At 42.8% G+C, this 14,026-nt stretch overlaps 2 protein-coding genes across 2 annotated transcripts in view; one reads left to right on the top strand and one right to left on the bottom strand.

The window, feature by feature from the left end:
* Positions 1–533, bottom strand: part of BTNL8 (butyrophilin like 8) — a 44,929-nt gene extending 44,396 nt beyond the window's left edge. The window contains exon 1 of the mRNA XM_032158928.2: positions 485–533. Coding sequence (XP_032014819.1) covers positions 485–533 — 49 coding nt within the window. The remainder of the gene's footprint in view (positions 1–484) is intronic.
* The window catches only part of ZFP62 (ZFP62 zinc finger protein), a 134,109-nt gene that overhangs the window by 84,228 nt on the left and 35,855 nt on the right, over positions 1–14,026 (top strand). The window lies entirely within an intron of this gene.

Genomic DNA, 14,026 nt, shown 5'->3' with positions numbered 1-14,026 from the left:
TTTCTTCCCAGAATATGCCAGGTTTCAGCTAATTTCTCACCTCAAGACCTGTACACCTTCCTCCACCCTCGTGTCTCATGCCACAGACATTTCTAACTCAGCATGTCTTTAGCTGGATATATTGTCTTTTCCCCAAAAATCCTAACTGTGTCTCTTCCCAGCTGGACATCCATGTCAGCAACCTTGGTGCTCTAATAACCCTGCCTACACCACTTAGCCTATCTGGGACAAACACTGAATTTATTCACCTTAACACGTTAGATGTGTTCCCATCTACGATCACGGTGCCTCTTCAACACTGTGTTTCCATTATTTGGGGGCTACTATAACTGTTTCCGCAGTGCCTGATCCTTCCCCAGGCTGAGGCTAGGAGAAGCCAAACGAATAGAAACAACAAAGATGCCTTCATTCCATTATGCTGCAACCACTGTAGCTAAAGAACTCAAACTATTAGTCCGTAAGGAGGAAACAAAATGAGTCTTACCTGATCCCAGCTTGAGGAGACTCAGAACCAAACTGAGCATGAGAGCCATGGATGTGTACTGTGAATGGACCTCACAGCATGGAAACAGATGATAGGAGAGGTGATGGATGGATTAGAGAGAAGAGGAGAACTGGCCTAATGCTCAAGGCACGGAAGCCACGGAGAGGCTCTGCGTGAGCAGAGGACAAACCGCACTGTTCTGAGAGTCTGCTCCATCGAGACATGGCTGTCGTGTGCCAGAAGTGTAGGGACTCTAGACTTTGAACCACTGCATTTATAGGCAGGACATAAATGTCTATCTCTTATCAAGAAAGCAAAGATAGAAATAGTGTGGATAAGATTGGAGGTGAACTTTGTCCTGGGCAAAACGATGCCCTGTGTGGGTGAAACAGGAATGTCAGATGCAGAAATACTTTTCACTTCCAATCTGGCAGGCAGGGCTGTATGGCCATGGGATCTAGTCCCGAAAGAACCTCATGTTAGCACTGGATAGTTTGGTGTCCAAGTAAACAGGCCGTGCTCCATTAGTAGTAGCCTACAGCAGGTGACGACATTTCCTGGCACAGTCTGAGGTCATTTTGCTTACCCCTCCATTGTCTGGAGTTCAGGGCCAGGACTGTAACCATGAGGCCAGATAAAAATAACTTTCTAGAACAAAACAGATCCTTAGTGTTAAACACCTGATATATTGGGAAAGGTACCGGGGCAGGTTGAGGCATGAGGAAACTTATTTATTATCTAAACTAAGTTCCAGGGCAGCCACGATGAGAGATTTGCAGTCTTTAAGCACACGGAAACTCACAAAGCCACCACTTAACTAGATCAGAATGAAAATTTCCACAGATAACCACCAAAGTAAACACACTCTAATCATAATGCAATTAAAATTAAAAAGTAATTCAAAAACATAGGAAACTCTGTACGCTAAGAAATTCTTATATAACACGATTTAAAACAACTCACGGGACCAAATCACAATAAAAGTTAGCATCTAAATAGGACAAAATGAAAACACTACATTTAGTCTAAAATCTAGAACACTGACAACACCAAATGCTGGTGAGGATGTGGAGCAACAGGAGCTCTCATTGATTGCTGACAGGAATGCAAAATGGTACAGTCATTCTAGAAGACAGTTCAGCAATTTCCTGCAAAATTAAACATACTCTTATCACATAATCCAGCAACTGCACTGCTTGTTATTTACCTAAATGACTTGAAAACTTATGTCCACATGAAAAATTGCACATGAATGTTTATAGCAGCTTTATTCATAATTGCCAAAATGTATGCAACCAGATATCATTCAATAATGATACATAGAATGTATACACAAACTATGGTACATTTATACAATGGAATATTACTCTGTGATAAAAAAGAGGAAATGAGTTGTTGAATGTTGTAAGCAAGATAGTAGAATAGAAAATTCTTGATCTCATGCTGTTTCAGAAATACAGATTTACCAAGGATATATAGACAAAATGCCTTTATATGAAGCTGCCGAGAAGGCACTCTATCCTCTCCATTCCAGTGGCAGCTATGTCCCATCCATGGCCATTCGAAGCCTAGGCCTAGGCCCAGTGGAACAGCCATGACCCAGGCTTCTGAACCTACAGGGTGCTCTGGCCCCCAAGGACCAAACAGTCCAACCCAGCAAGGAAGCCAAGCCTGGCCTGGTGAAGCAGTTGTACCCTCTCAAGCATGAGCCAAGCACCTTGCCCCCAGAGAAGCCATGCCCAACAGAATGGCAGCAATACCCCCTTGCATGCACGCTAACTGGGGGCCCCAGCCTCAGACCCAGGAAAGCCATGTCTGAGATGGTGGAGCAGCTGTGCTCCCTTGGCACATAAAGCGCCTGGTGCCCCACCTCCAGAAAAGCTATGCCCAAGCCAGAACATTGGTCTTATTCCCTCAGCACATAAATCAGCCCTGCATCCTGCCCCAGGGAAGCTATACCCGAGCTGGTGGAGTAGTTGTGCTCTCTTGGTGCCTGAGCTCAGTGTAATCTACTCTGCTACCACCACTGCTACAAATGACTGCAGTACAGGCCACTGAGGCATCCGCTTATCACTGACATTGATTATGGCTGAAAAGCTTCACAGAGACTACACTACTGTGCCAGCCAGAAGCAGAGCCAATACACCCTACTCAGCACCCTAGGACCTATCAATAAGTGAAAGTTTTTTCTTAGAAAAGCTACTTTATAAGTTAGGAGAGGCAAATATTCTACCAGATGCACATATATCAACACAGGGACACAAGAAACATGAAAAAGCAAAGAAACATGACTCTCCCCAAAAGAGCTGAGGCAGGAAAATTGCTTGAATCTGAGAGATGGAGGTTGCAGTGAGCCGAGATCATGCCACTGCACTCCAGCCTGGTTGATAGAGTGAGACTCCATCTCAAAATAATAATAATAATAATAATAATAATAATAATAATAATAACAACATTGTAAAAAGTCAGCAAGATTTGAACTAGAAATACCATTTGACCCAGCCATCCCATTACTGGGTATATACCCAAACGATTATAAATCATGCTGCTATAAAGACACATGCACACGTATGTTTATTGCGGCACTATTCACAATAGCAAAGACTTGGAACCAACCCAAATGTCCAACAAAGACAGACTGGATTAAGAAAATGTGGCACATATACACCATGGAATACTATGCAGCCATAAAAAATGATGAGTTCATGTCCTTTGTAGGGACATGGGTGAAGCTGGAAACCATCATTCTCAGCAAACTATCGCAAGGACAAAAAACCAAACACCGCATGTTCTCACTCATAGGTGGGAATCGAACAATGAGAACTCATGGACACAGGAAGGGGAACATCACACACCAGGGCTTGTCGTGGGGTGGGGGGAGGGGGGAGGGGGGAGGGATAGCATTAGGAGATATACCTAATGTTAAATGATGAGTTAATGGGTGCAGCACACCAACATGGCACATGTATACATATGTAACAAACCTCCATGTTGTGCACATGTACCCTAAAACTTAAAGTATAATTTAAAAAATAAAATAAAATAAAAAATAAAAAGTCAGCAAGATTCAAGATAATATAGATAGACAATTGAAAGAAATCAGGGAAAAAAATCATGGTCTAAATTAGAAATTCAGCAAAGAAATAGACATCAAGAAAAGTTAAACAGACGTCTTGCTGCTAGATTATTCAATGAAGGAAATGAAAAAACACAATAGAGAGCTTCAACAGCAGACTAGATCAAGCTTAAGGACACAAAGTGAAAAGAAAGAATTTTTTCATGCAAACAGTAACAAAAAGAAAGCAGGAGTGACTATATTTATGTCAGATAAAGTAGGCCACAAGTTAAAAACTGTTACAAGAGACCGATTGTCTTTAAGTAATGATAAGCAAATAAGTTAATCAGACTGTAACAATTATAAATATGCAACCAACATCAAGGTGCGTAAACATATAAAGCAAATATTAGTGGGCATGAAAAAAACATAGATAACAATACAAAAATACTAGAGAATTTCAATACCCCTTTATTATTATTATTATATTTTAAGTTCTGGGATACATGTGCAGGATGTGCAGGTTTAGGTATACACATGTCATGGTGGTTTGCTGCACCCATCAAATCATCATCAACATTACATAATTCTCCTAATGCTACCCCTCCCTCCCCTAGCTCCCTACCCCCCGACAGGCCCCGGTGTGTGATGTTCCCCTCCCTGTGTCCATGTGTTCTCATTGTTCAACTCCCACTTATGAGGGAGAACATGCACTGTTTGGTTTTCTGTTCTTGTGTTAGTTTGCTGAGAATGATGGTGTCCAGCTTCACCCATATCTCTGCAAAGGACATGAACTCATCCTTTTTTATGGCTGCATAGTATTCCATAGTATATATGTGCCACATTTTCTTTATCCAGCCTATCATTGATGGGCATTTGGGTTGGTTCCAAGTCATTGCTATTGTGAACAGTGCCACAATAACCATATGTGTACATGTGTCTTTATAGTAGAATGATTTGTAATCCTTTGGGTATATACCCAGTAATGGGATTGCTGGGTCAAATGGTATTTCTGGTTCTAGATCCTTGAGGAATCGCCATACTGTCTTCCATAATGGTTGAACTAATTTACACTCCTACCAACAGGCTAAAAGCATTCCTATGTCTTCACATCCTCTCCAGCATCTGTCATTTCCTGACTTTTTAATGATCACCATTCTCACTGGCGCAAGATGGTATCTCATTGTGGTTTTGATTTACATTTCTCTAATGACCAGTGATGATGAGCTTTTTTTCATGTTTGTTGGCCATATAAATGTGTTCTTTTGAGAGGTGTCTGTTCATATCCTTCACCCGCTTTTTGATTGGATTGTTTTTTTCTTGTAAATTTGTTTAAGTTCTTTGTAGATTCTGGATGTTATCCCTTTGTCAGATGGATAGATTGCAAAAATTTTCTCCCATTCTGTAGGTTACCTGTTCACCCTGATGATCATTTCTTTTGCTGTGCAGAAGCTCTTTAGTTTAACTAGATCCCATTTGTCAATTTTGGCTTTTGTTGCCATTGCTTTTGGTGTTTTAGTCATGAAGTCTTTGCCCATGCCTATGTCCTGAATAGTATTGCCTAGGTTTTCTTCTAGGGTTTTTATGGTTTTAGGTTTTAGGTTTAAGTCTTTAATCCATCTTGAGTTAATTTTTGTAATAAGGTATAAGGAAGGAGTCCAGTTTCAGTTTTCCGCATATGGCTAGCCAATTTTCCAACGCCATTTATTAAATAGGGAATCCTTTCCCCACTGCTTGTTTTTCAACAGGTTTGTCAAAGATCAGATTATTGTAGATGTGTGGTGTTATTTCTGAGGACTCTGTTCTGTTCCATTGGTCTACATATCTGTTTTCATACCAGTACCATGCTGTTTTGGTTACTGTAGCCTTGTAGTGTAGTTTGAAGTCAGGTAGCGTGATATGCCTCCAGCTTTGTTCTTTTTGCTTAGGATTCTCTTGGCTATGCGGGCTCTTTTTTAGTTCCATATGAAATTTAAAGTAGTTTTTTCTAATTCTGTGAAGGAAGTCAATGGTAGCTTGATGGGAATAGCATTGAATCTATAAATTACTTTGGGGAGTATGGCCATTTTCACGATATTGATTCTTACTATCCATGAGCATGGAATGTTTTTTCCATTTGTTTGTGTCCTCTCTTATTTCCATGAGCAGTGGTTTGTAGTTCTCCTTGAAGAGGTCCTTCACATTTCTTGTAAGTTGTGTTCCTATGTATTTTATTCTCTCTGTAGCAGTTTTGAATGGGAGTTCACTTGTGATTTGGCTCTCTGTTTGTCTATTATTAGTGTATAGAAATGCTTGTGATTTTTGCACATCAATTTTGTATCCTGAGACTTTGCTGATGTTGCTTATCAGCTGAAGGAGATTTGGGGATGAGATGCTGGGGTTTTCTAAATATGCAATCCTATCATCTGCAAATAGAGACAATTTGACTTCCTTTCTTCCTATTTGAATACACTTTATTTCTTCCTCTTGCCTGAGTCCTGTGGCCAGAACTTCCAATACTATGTTGAATAGGAGTGGTGAGAGAGGGCATCCTTGCCTTGTGCTGGTTTTCAAAGGGAATGCTTCCAGCTTTTGCCGATTCAGCATGATATTGGTTGTGGGTTGTTAGAAATACCTCTTATTATTTTGAGATACGTTCCATCAATACCTAGTTTATTGGGAGTTGTTAGCATGAAGGGCTGTTGAATTTTGTCAAAGGCCTTTTCTGCATCTATTGAGATAGTCATGTGGTTTTTGTCGTTGGTTCTGTTTATGTGATGGATTACATTTATTGATTTTTGTGTGTTGAACCAGCCTTGCATCCCAGGAATGAAGCAGACTTGATCGTGGTGGATAAGCTTTTTGATGTGCTGATGGATTTGGTTTGCCAGTATTTTATTGAGGATTTTCTCATCAATGTTCATCACGGATATTGGCCAGAAATTTTCCTTTTTTGTTGTGTCTCTGCCAGGTTTTGGTATCAGGATGATGCTGGCCTCATAAAATGAGTTAGACAGGAGTCCCTCTTTTTCCATTGTTCGGAATAGTTTCAGAAAGAATGATACCAGCTCCTCTTTATACCTCTGGTAGAATTCGGCTGTGAATCCATCTGGTCTTGGGCTTTTTTTGGTTGGTAGCCTATTAACTACTGCCTCAATTTCAGAACTTGTTATTGGTCTATTTAGGGATTCAACTTCTTCTTGGTTTAGTCTTGGGAAAGGGTATGTGTCCAGGAATTTATCCATTTCTTCTAGATTTTCTAGTTTATTTGCATAGAGATGTTTACGGTATTCTCTGATGGTAGTTTGTATTTCTGTGGGATCAGTGGTGATATCCCCTTTATCATTTGTTACTATGTCTATCTGATTCTTCTCTTTTCTTCTTTATTAGTCTGGCTAGCAGTCTATCTATTTTGATAATCTTTTCAAAAACCAACTCTTGAATTCATTGATTTGTTGAAGGGTTTTTGTGTCTCTAGCTCCTTGAGTTCTGCTCTGATCTTAGTTAATTCTTGTCTTCTGCTAGCTTTTGAATTTGTTTGCTCTTGCTTGTCTAGTTCTTTTAATTGCAATGTTAGGGTGTTGGTTTCAGCTCTTTCCTGCTTTCTCCTATGGGCATTTAGTGCTGTAAATTTCCCTCTAAACACTGCTTTACCTGTGTCCCAGAGATTCTTGTACATTGTGCCTTTTTTATTGGTTTCAAAGAACTTATTTATTTCTGCCTTAATTTTGTTATTTATCCAGTAGTCCATTCAGGAGCAGCTTGTTCAGTTTCCATGTATTTGTGTGGTTTTGAGTGAATTTCTTAATCCTGAGCTCTAATTTGATTGCACTGTGGTCTGAAAGACTGTTATGATTTCCATTCTTTCGCATTTGCTGAGGAGTGTTTTACTTCCAATTATGTGATCAATTTTAGAATAAGTACAATGTGGTGCTGAGAAGAATGTATATTCTGTTGATTTGGGGTGGAGAGTTCTGTAGATGTCTGTTAGGTCTCCGTGGTCCAGAGCTGAGTTCAATTCCTGAATATTCTTGTTAATTTTCTGTCTCATTGATCTGCCTAATATTGACAGTGGGGTATTAACACTTCCCACTATTATTGTGTGGGAGTCTAAGTCTCTTTGTAGGTCTCTAAGAACTTGCTTTATGAATCTGGGTGCTCCTGTATTGGGTACATGTATGTTTAGGATAGTTAGCTTTCCTTGTTGCATTGATTCCTTTACCATTATGTAATGCCCTTCTTTGTCTCTTTTGATCTTTGTTGGTTTAAAATCTATTTTTCAGTGACTAGGATTGCAACACCTGCTTTTTTTTTACTTTCCATTTGCTTGGTAAATATTCCTCCATCCCTTTATTTTGAGCCTATGTGCGTCTTTGCACATGAGATAGGTCTCCTGAATACAGCACACAGATGGGTCTTGACTCTTTATCCTATTTGCTGGTCTGTGTCTTTTAATTGGAGCATTTAGGCCATTTACATTTAAAGTCAATATTGTTATGTGTGAATTTGATCCTGTCATTATGATGCTAGCTGGTTATTTTGCCCATTAGTTGAGGCAGTTTCTTCATAGTGTCGATGGTCTTTACAATTTGGTATGTTTTTGCAGTGGCTGGTACTGGTTTTTCCTTTACCTATTTAGTGCTTCCTTCAGGATCTCTTGTAAGGGAGGCCTGGTGGTGACAAAATCTCTCAGCATTTGCTTGTCTGTATAGGATTTTATTCCTCCTTTGCTTATGAAGCTTAGTTTGGCTGGATATGAAATTCTGGGTTGAAAATTCTTTTCTTTAAGAATGTTGAATATTGGCCACCACTCTCTTCTGGCTTGTAGGATTTCTGCAGACAGATCTGCTGTTAGTCTGATGGGCTTCCCTTTGTGGGTAACCTGACCTTTCTCTCTGGCTGCCCTTAACATTTTTTCCTTCATTTCAACCTTGGCGAATCTGATGATTATGCATCTTGGGGTTGCTCTTCTCGAGGAGTATCTTTGTGGTGTTCTCTGGTTCAATACCCCTTTTTAAAAATAGATACATGAACCAGACAGAAAATTAACACGAAAATACTGGATTTGAACTGCTCTATGATGTTCACACAATGATGAAACCATCTCACAACACATTTCTCAGAATTTATTCCTGTCATTACATGATCACGACTGTATTTAAAATTGTAAGCCTTTTACAGTAAACTCTCTAAGAAAGGGAGTCCAAGGGCCTATCACCAGATGTATGTTAGCTAAGACAGTCATTCCCTGGCACATTGAACTTTCTCAGGCAGGCACTTGAAGGAGCACTGGTTTTATCTGATGGAATGGCCTTATACTGTTAGAAGCCATGCTAGAGTTTGGTAAAGTCTCTCAGAGCTTGACCAAAGTTGTCATGTAGTGAGAGTTCTGCCGTTTTCACCTGCAAAGTCTTCTCCAGATGCTTCTGTCCATCCTCCCAACACTTTTTTTTTTTTTTTTTTGGACAGAGTTTTGCTTTTGTTTCCCAGGCTGGAGTGCAGTGGCACAATCTCGGCTCACTACAACCTCACCTCCTGGGTTCAAGCGATTCTCCTGCCTCAGCCTCTCAAGTAGCTGGGATTACAGGCGTGCGCCACCACATCCGGCTAATTTTTGTATTTTTTTAGTAGAGACTGGGTTTCTCCATGTTGGTCAGGCTGGTCTCAAACTCCCGACCTCAGGTGATCTGCCTGCCTCGGCCTCCCAAAGTGCTGGGATTAAAGGTGTGAGCCACCGCACCCGGCCTCTTCTAACACTTTTTATTTCTGTAGTGTTAACACTCCTGTGAACATTTTGTCTTTGTTTTTCACCCCAGTCTGCACCTCTGCTGTTGGTGAGGGGCTCCTGGTCATCACAGTCACATGTGGACTCCCCTGCTCTGTACCTCCCAGCCTTTCTGCCAACAGCACTGGCCTCGCAGTGTTGTTCTGGGGATTGAGTGAGATAGCTATCACGTGCTAAGCCCCACACTTGACACAGGAGACGCCTAGCAGAGGCTGGGCTCAGTTAGTTAGTGGGGATGTTGGTATGTGCCTTCCCCTGTTTCTGAGTCCTGCCAGCCCCGCCAAGGGACTCTGCCACAAGACGGCAGAAACTCCGTCTGTCTGCCTTACCAGACTCACGCTACCCAGACTCACAGCTGACTGCTCAACACATTTGCAGGCTCAGTCAGTCACAGCCGGTAATGCTGTGTATTGTGACTGAACTCTCCACGTAGACAGGCATCTCCCTTCTGCTTTCCTTGGTTCCTGGGAAGCTGAATTCGTAGTCAGATGAAATGGAGGATGGGAAAGGAGGCATACCAAGAGGCTGTTGAGTCCACATAGGGTCTCCTGTGCCAGCCACACAGGAGCGAAGAGGGCTTCGTTTATAAAAGATATAAAAAGCAAACAGACTAAAATATGTAAATCCTACGACCTAGAAACAACTGCTCAACACTTTGATAAATTTCTTTGTCACTTTTTTGTCCAAAGATTCAGAATGGTTTCTGTGTCTTTTTAAATAGGTACCTTGTTTACAGCATATTCAGCTTTTTGTCCTGTTCTTTCTTTCCATGTGAGATTTTTCCACATTCCTCTCATGCTCGCTGCCTCCCTGTTCTCAGCAAGCCATTGTTTCTCAGCAGCTAACATAATTCCTTGAGAAGTTTATGGCAGATACACTCTTAGGTCCTGTCAAAAGACAAAATTACACAAATTTGTTTTTAAGATCTAATTGGCTTTTATGAATGAGGGAAGCCTCTATTCTTCAAAGTAGAAGGAGAGCTCCCACTGGGCAATAGCAGAACTGTGGGCTTTGTAAGGTGGGAACAAGGAAACAGAACAATAGAAAAAAATCAGATTGGTTAATATCAGGTTACTTCAGGTTATTTTCTGGTAAGTTAAAGCAGAGGGGACTTCTTCATTACGCTGACTCAGGTAAACTGAAGTCTTTCCAACTGGTTGGTGTGACTTTCCTGTTTTCAGGAAAAAACAGTTTGTTTGGGGATCCACCTGCTTCCTTAGCATTTCGAGTCTGTAGTCCCAGCTAATTGGGAGGCTGAAGCTGGAGGATCGCTTGAGGCCAGGAGTTCAGGCAGGTCAGGGCTGGTGAACCAGACCAGTGGGGTCAGTGAAGACCTAGGCTGACACCATGTATTAGTCAGGATTCTCTGGTGAAAGAGAACCAAGTAGATGCAGAGATAGAGACTGATTAATTTAAGGAATTGGCTCACGCAGTTATAAAAGCAGAAAGCCTCAAGATCTACAGGGAGTCAGCAGGCTGGAGATCCAGGAGAGCAGATGGTTTAGTTCCTGTCCGCAGGCTGAGCGAAAGCGCCAATGCCCTAGTTTGAAGGCTGCTAGGCAGGGGGAGTTCCCTCTTACTTGGCAAATCAACCTTTGTGTTCTTTTCAGACCTTCGTCTGAATGGAGGAGGCCCACCCACATTACGAGCAACAATCTGATTTCCTCAGTCCCCCCAACCTCATACAAAACACCCCACAGAAACACCAGAAGAATGTTGCCCAAAGATCTGGCCCATCAGGTTGACACCAAATTAACCATCACGCCCGTCCCCTACTCTGCCCTCATCAGCCACCTTTAGGGCCTCTTGGGTGTTGCTTCGTGGTTGCAAGACTGGAGGAGGCCCAGCATCACATAGGAGGACGCAGGAAGAGGCAGCACCAGCCAGCTCTTCTCTGTGCTGTTTTGTTTGTTTTTGCTTTTGTTTTGAGAGACAGGGTCTGATTCTGTCACCCAGGCTGGAGTGCAGTGGTGCAATCTCGGCTCACTGCAACCTTCATCTCCCAGGCTCAAGTGATCCTTCCACCTCAGCTTCCCAAGTATTTGGGACCACCGGCACTCGCCACCATGCTTGGCTATTTTTTTTTTTTTTTTTTTTTTTTTTTTTGTATTTTTGGTAGAGAAGGGGTTTCACCATGTTGCCCAGGCTGGTCTTGAATTCCTGAGCTGAAGAGATCCTCCTGCCTCGGCCTCCCAAAGTAAGCCACCATGCCTGGCCTGGTTTTCTTTTTTAATCTTAAAATCTTTCCCAAAGCTCATATCAGAGTTCCCCACACATCTCAGTGGCCCACACAGGTCACCTGGCCTCCTTTAGCTGCAAGCGGGGTAACTGAATATCTGGGAAAGGAGAATGGGAGTCGCTGTGCTTGTTCATCTTACACCAATTCTGATTGGTCTGGGTGTGTTGCTGCTCAGAATCATTCTGGGGCTCTGTTAGTCAAATAGAAGAGAAGTGGGGATGGCTACTGGGGGGCCAGACAACAGCATCAGCCACAGGTGACAAATGGAGATCCCAAACCAGTCCTGCTCTTTCGGCTTTGGGTCAGGGACGAGCATAACTCAGTCACGTGTGTAGAGACAGTCTCTTGGCTTACTTCGTCAGGAGCTGATTCTCTGTATTATGCCTGGAGCTTTATATTTTAATTCTCATATGGCAGCCTTCTTCCTCTTTCTGTGTCTCATGGGGTGAGAGGGTGTCTTGCTGTGGACCCCACGGCCACAGCTGAATTGAAACTTCCCCCAGTGGAGGGTGGAGGTCTTGAAACTGAGCATCCACCTTGGTGGCTCTGTTTTCTACCCAAATCCCAGAGACAAACCAACCATTCAGCACAGCAGTTCCCCCCGCCACAGTCGAAAGCCTCACATGGCTGGTCCTGGCAGGTGTCCTGGATGTGCTCAGGTGATCCTATGCCACCTCCATGACCCAACAACCCATCCACTAACCAAGTGCCCCATGATGTGCCCTGTCTGGGACAGTGCCAGGGGCCATCTCTATGAGATACAGATGAAATGTCACGTTTTCAGGATTCAAATTTTCCATCAGATTGTGCTTATACCTGTGAAGTGAAGTCCCGCAAGCTGAGAGTTTTGGATCTCTAACAAAAGATGCAGTTCAGCTGCCATTCTTGGTACCCCAGCACCCCCTCGACCACACAGACACACACACACACACACACACACACACACACACACACACCCTGGTTGGCCTGACCTTCAGCGTGATCACTGCCTGGCTTCAGGCAGAGCCTCTGTCAGTAGAGTTGCCCTCAAGGGCAGTACAACTTCGTATGTACACTTCATAGTGTGCTAAGACCCTGCACTTAATACAACATAGTATAATCCCTTATATGTCTAGAGGCTGTGCTACTAGAGAACTTGTGGTCTGGCTTAAAGTTTTATGACCTCTGAAAAAATTAAATATACTTGGACATGACAATAGCCAGACAGGTCAATGTAGCTAAATACGTGGCCCATGACAAGCCCTTTTCTAGATAATGATTTAATACAATAAAGTAGTTCAATGGGGAAGTTCAATGAGTAAATGGTAACGGGGCAATCAGTTCTTCGTAGGGGACGGAAACTCATGTTCTAAAATAAATTCAAGGGAGATTGTTGTAGTTTGAAAATATTTCCACAAATTCTTTTATATTCCTGCTTTGAAGAGTTGGAGTTTAGGTCCTTTCCTTGAGTGTGGGCTGGACTTAGTGATTTGCTTCTACTAGAGTAACATACAGCAAAAGCGATGGTGTGCAACTTCAGAGACTAGGGCATAAAAAGCGCCATGGTCCTGTGTCACTGTCTCTCTTGGGTCACTTGTCATGCCATGAGGACACTCAAGCAGGCCTGTGGAGGGGCCTGTACTATGAGAAACTGAGGCCTCCCACCAGCAGCCACAGGAGTGAGCCAATTTGGAAGCAAATCCTCCAACTGGGGTATTTCTCCAAATGACTGCAACCCCAGTCCACATCTTCACTACAGCCTCACAAAAGACCTGGAGTCAGAGCCACTCAGTTAATATGCTTTCAAATTCCTAGCCCACAGAAACTGTGAGACAATAAATATTTGTTGTTTTTTTTTTTGAGACGGAGTCTCGCTCTGTCGCCCAGGCTGGAGTGCAGTGGCGCAATCTCGGCTCACTGCAAGCTCCACCTCCCGGGTTCACGCCATTCTCCCGCTTCAGCCTCTCCGAGTAGCTGGGACTACAGGCGCCCGCCACCACGCCTGGCTAATTTTTTGTATTTTTAGTAGAGACGGGGTTTCATCATGGTCTCGATCTCCTGACCTCGTGATCCGCCCGCCTCGGCCTCCCAAAGTGCTGGGATTACAAGCGTGAGCCACCGCGCCCGGCCGGAATGTTTGTTGTTTTAAGCCACCGAGTTTTGGGGGCAATTTGTTATATGGTAATAGTTCATTAATTAAAAGATCAAAGGGAAAAATATTTTAAAATTAATTTTAAAAAAAACAGAACTGGGCCTTGGAGGAGAAAGGACCTCTAAACTTTAATGAAGGATTCCTGTATAACCTGAATATGGGTTTTGCCAGCCCATGCAACAAATGAGGCCACATCAGCCATGTCACTGGATGATGCCAGCTTGTGGGCCAGAATGGAGTGTGGCCATAGGGCATCTTTTCCCCTTTTTGAAGTTTCCTGACTATGGCAAGACTGCCAGTATTCACCAAATATCCAAATATCCACGAGATCCTCTAAGCCCCGGCCTCCTTTG

Source organism: Hylobates moloch, unplaced genomic scaffold (assembly GCF_009828535.3).
Source record: "Hylobates moloch isolate HMO894 unplaced genomic scaffold, HMol_V3 SCAFFOLD_6, whole genome shotgun sequence".
Taxonomy (NCBI): Eukaryota; Metazoa; Chordata; class Mammalia; order Primates; family Hylobatidae; genus Hylobates; species Hylobates moloch.
This window is presented reverse-complemented; position numbering and strand designations above follow the sequence as displayed.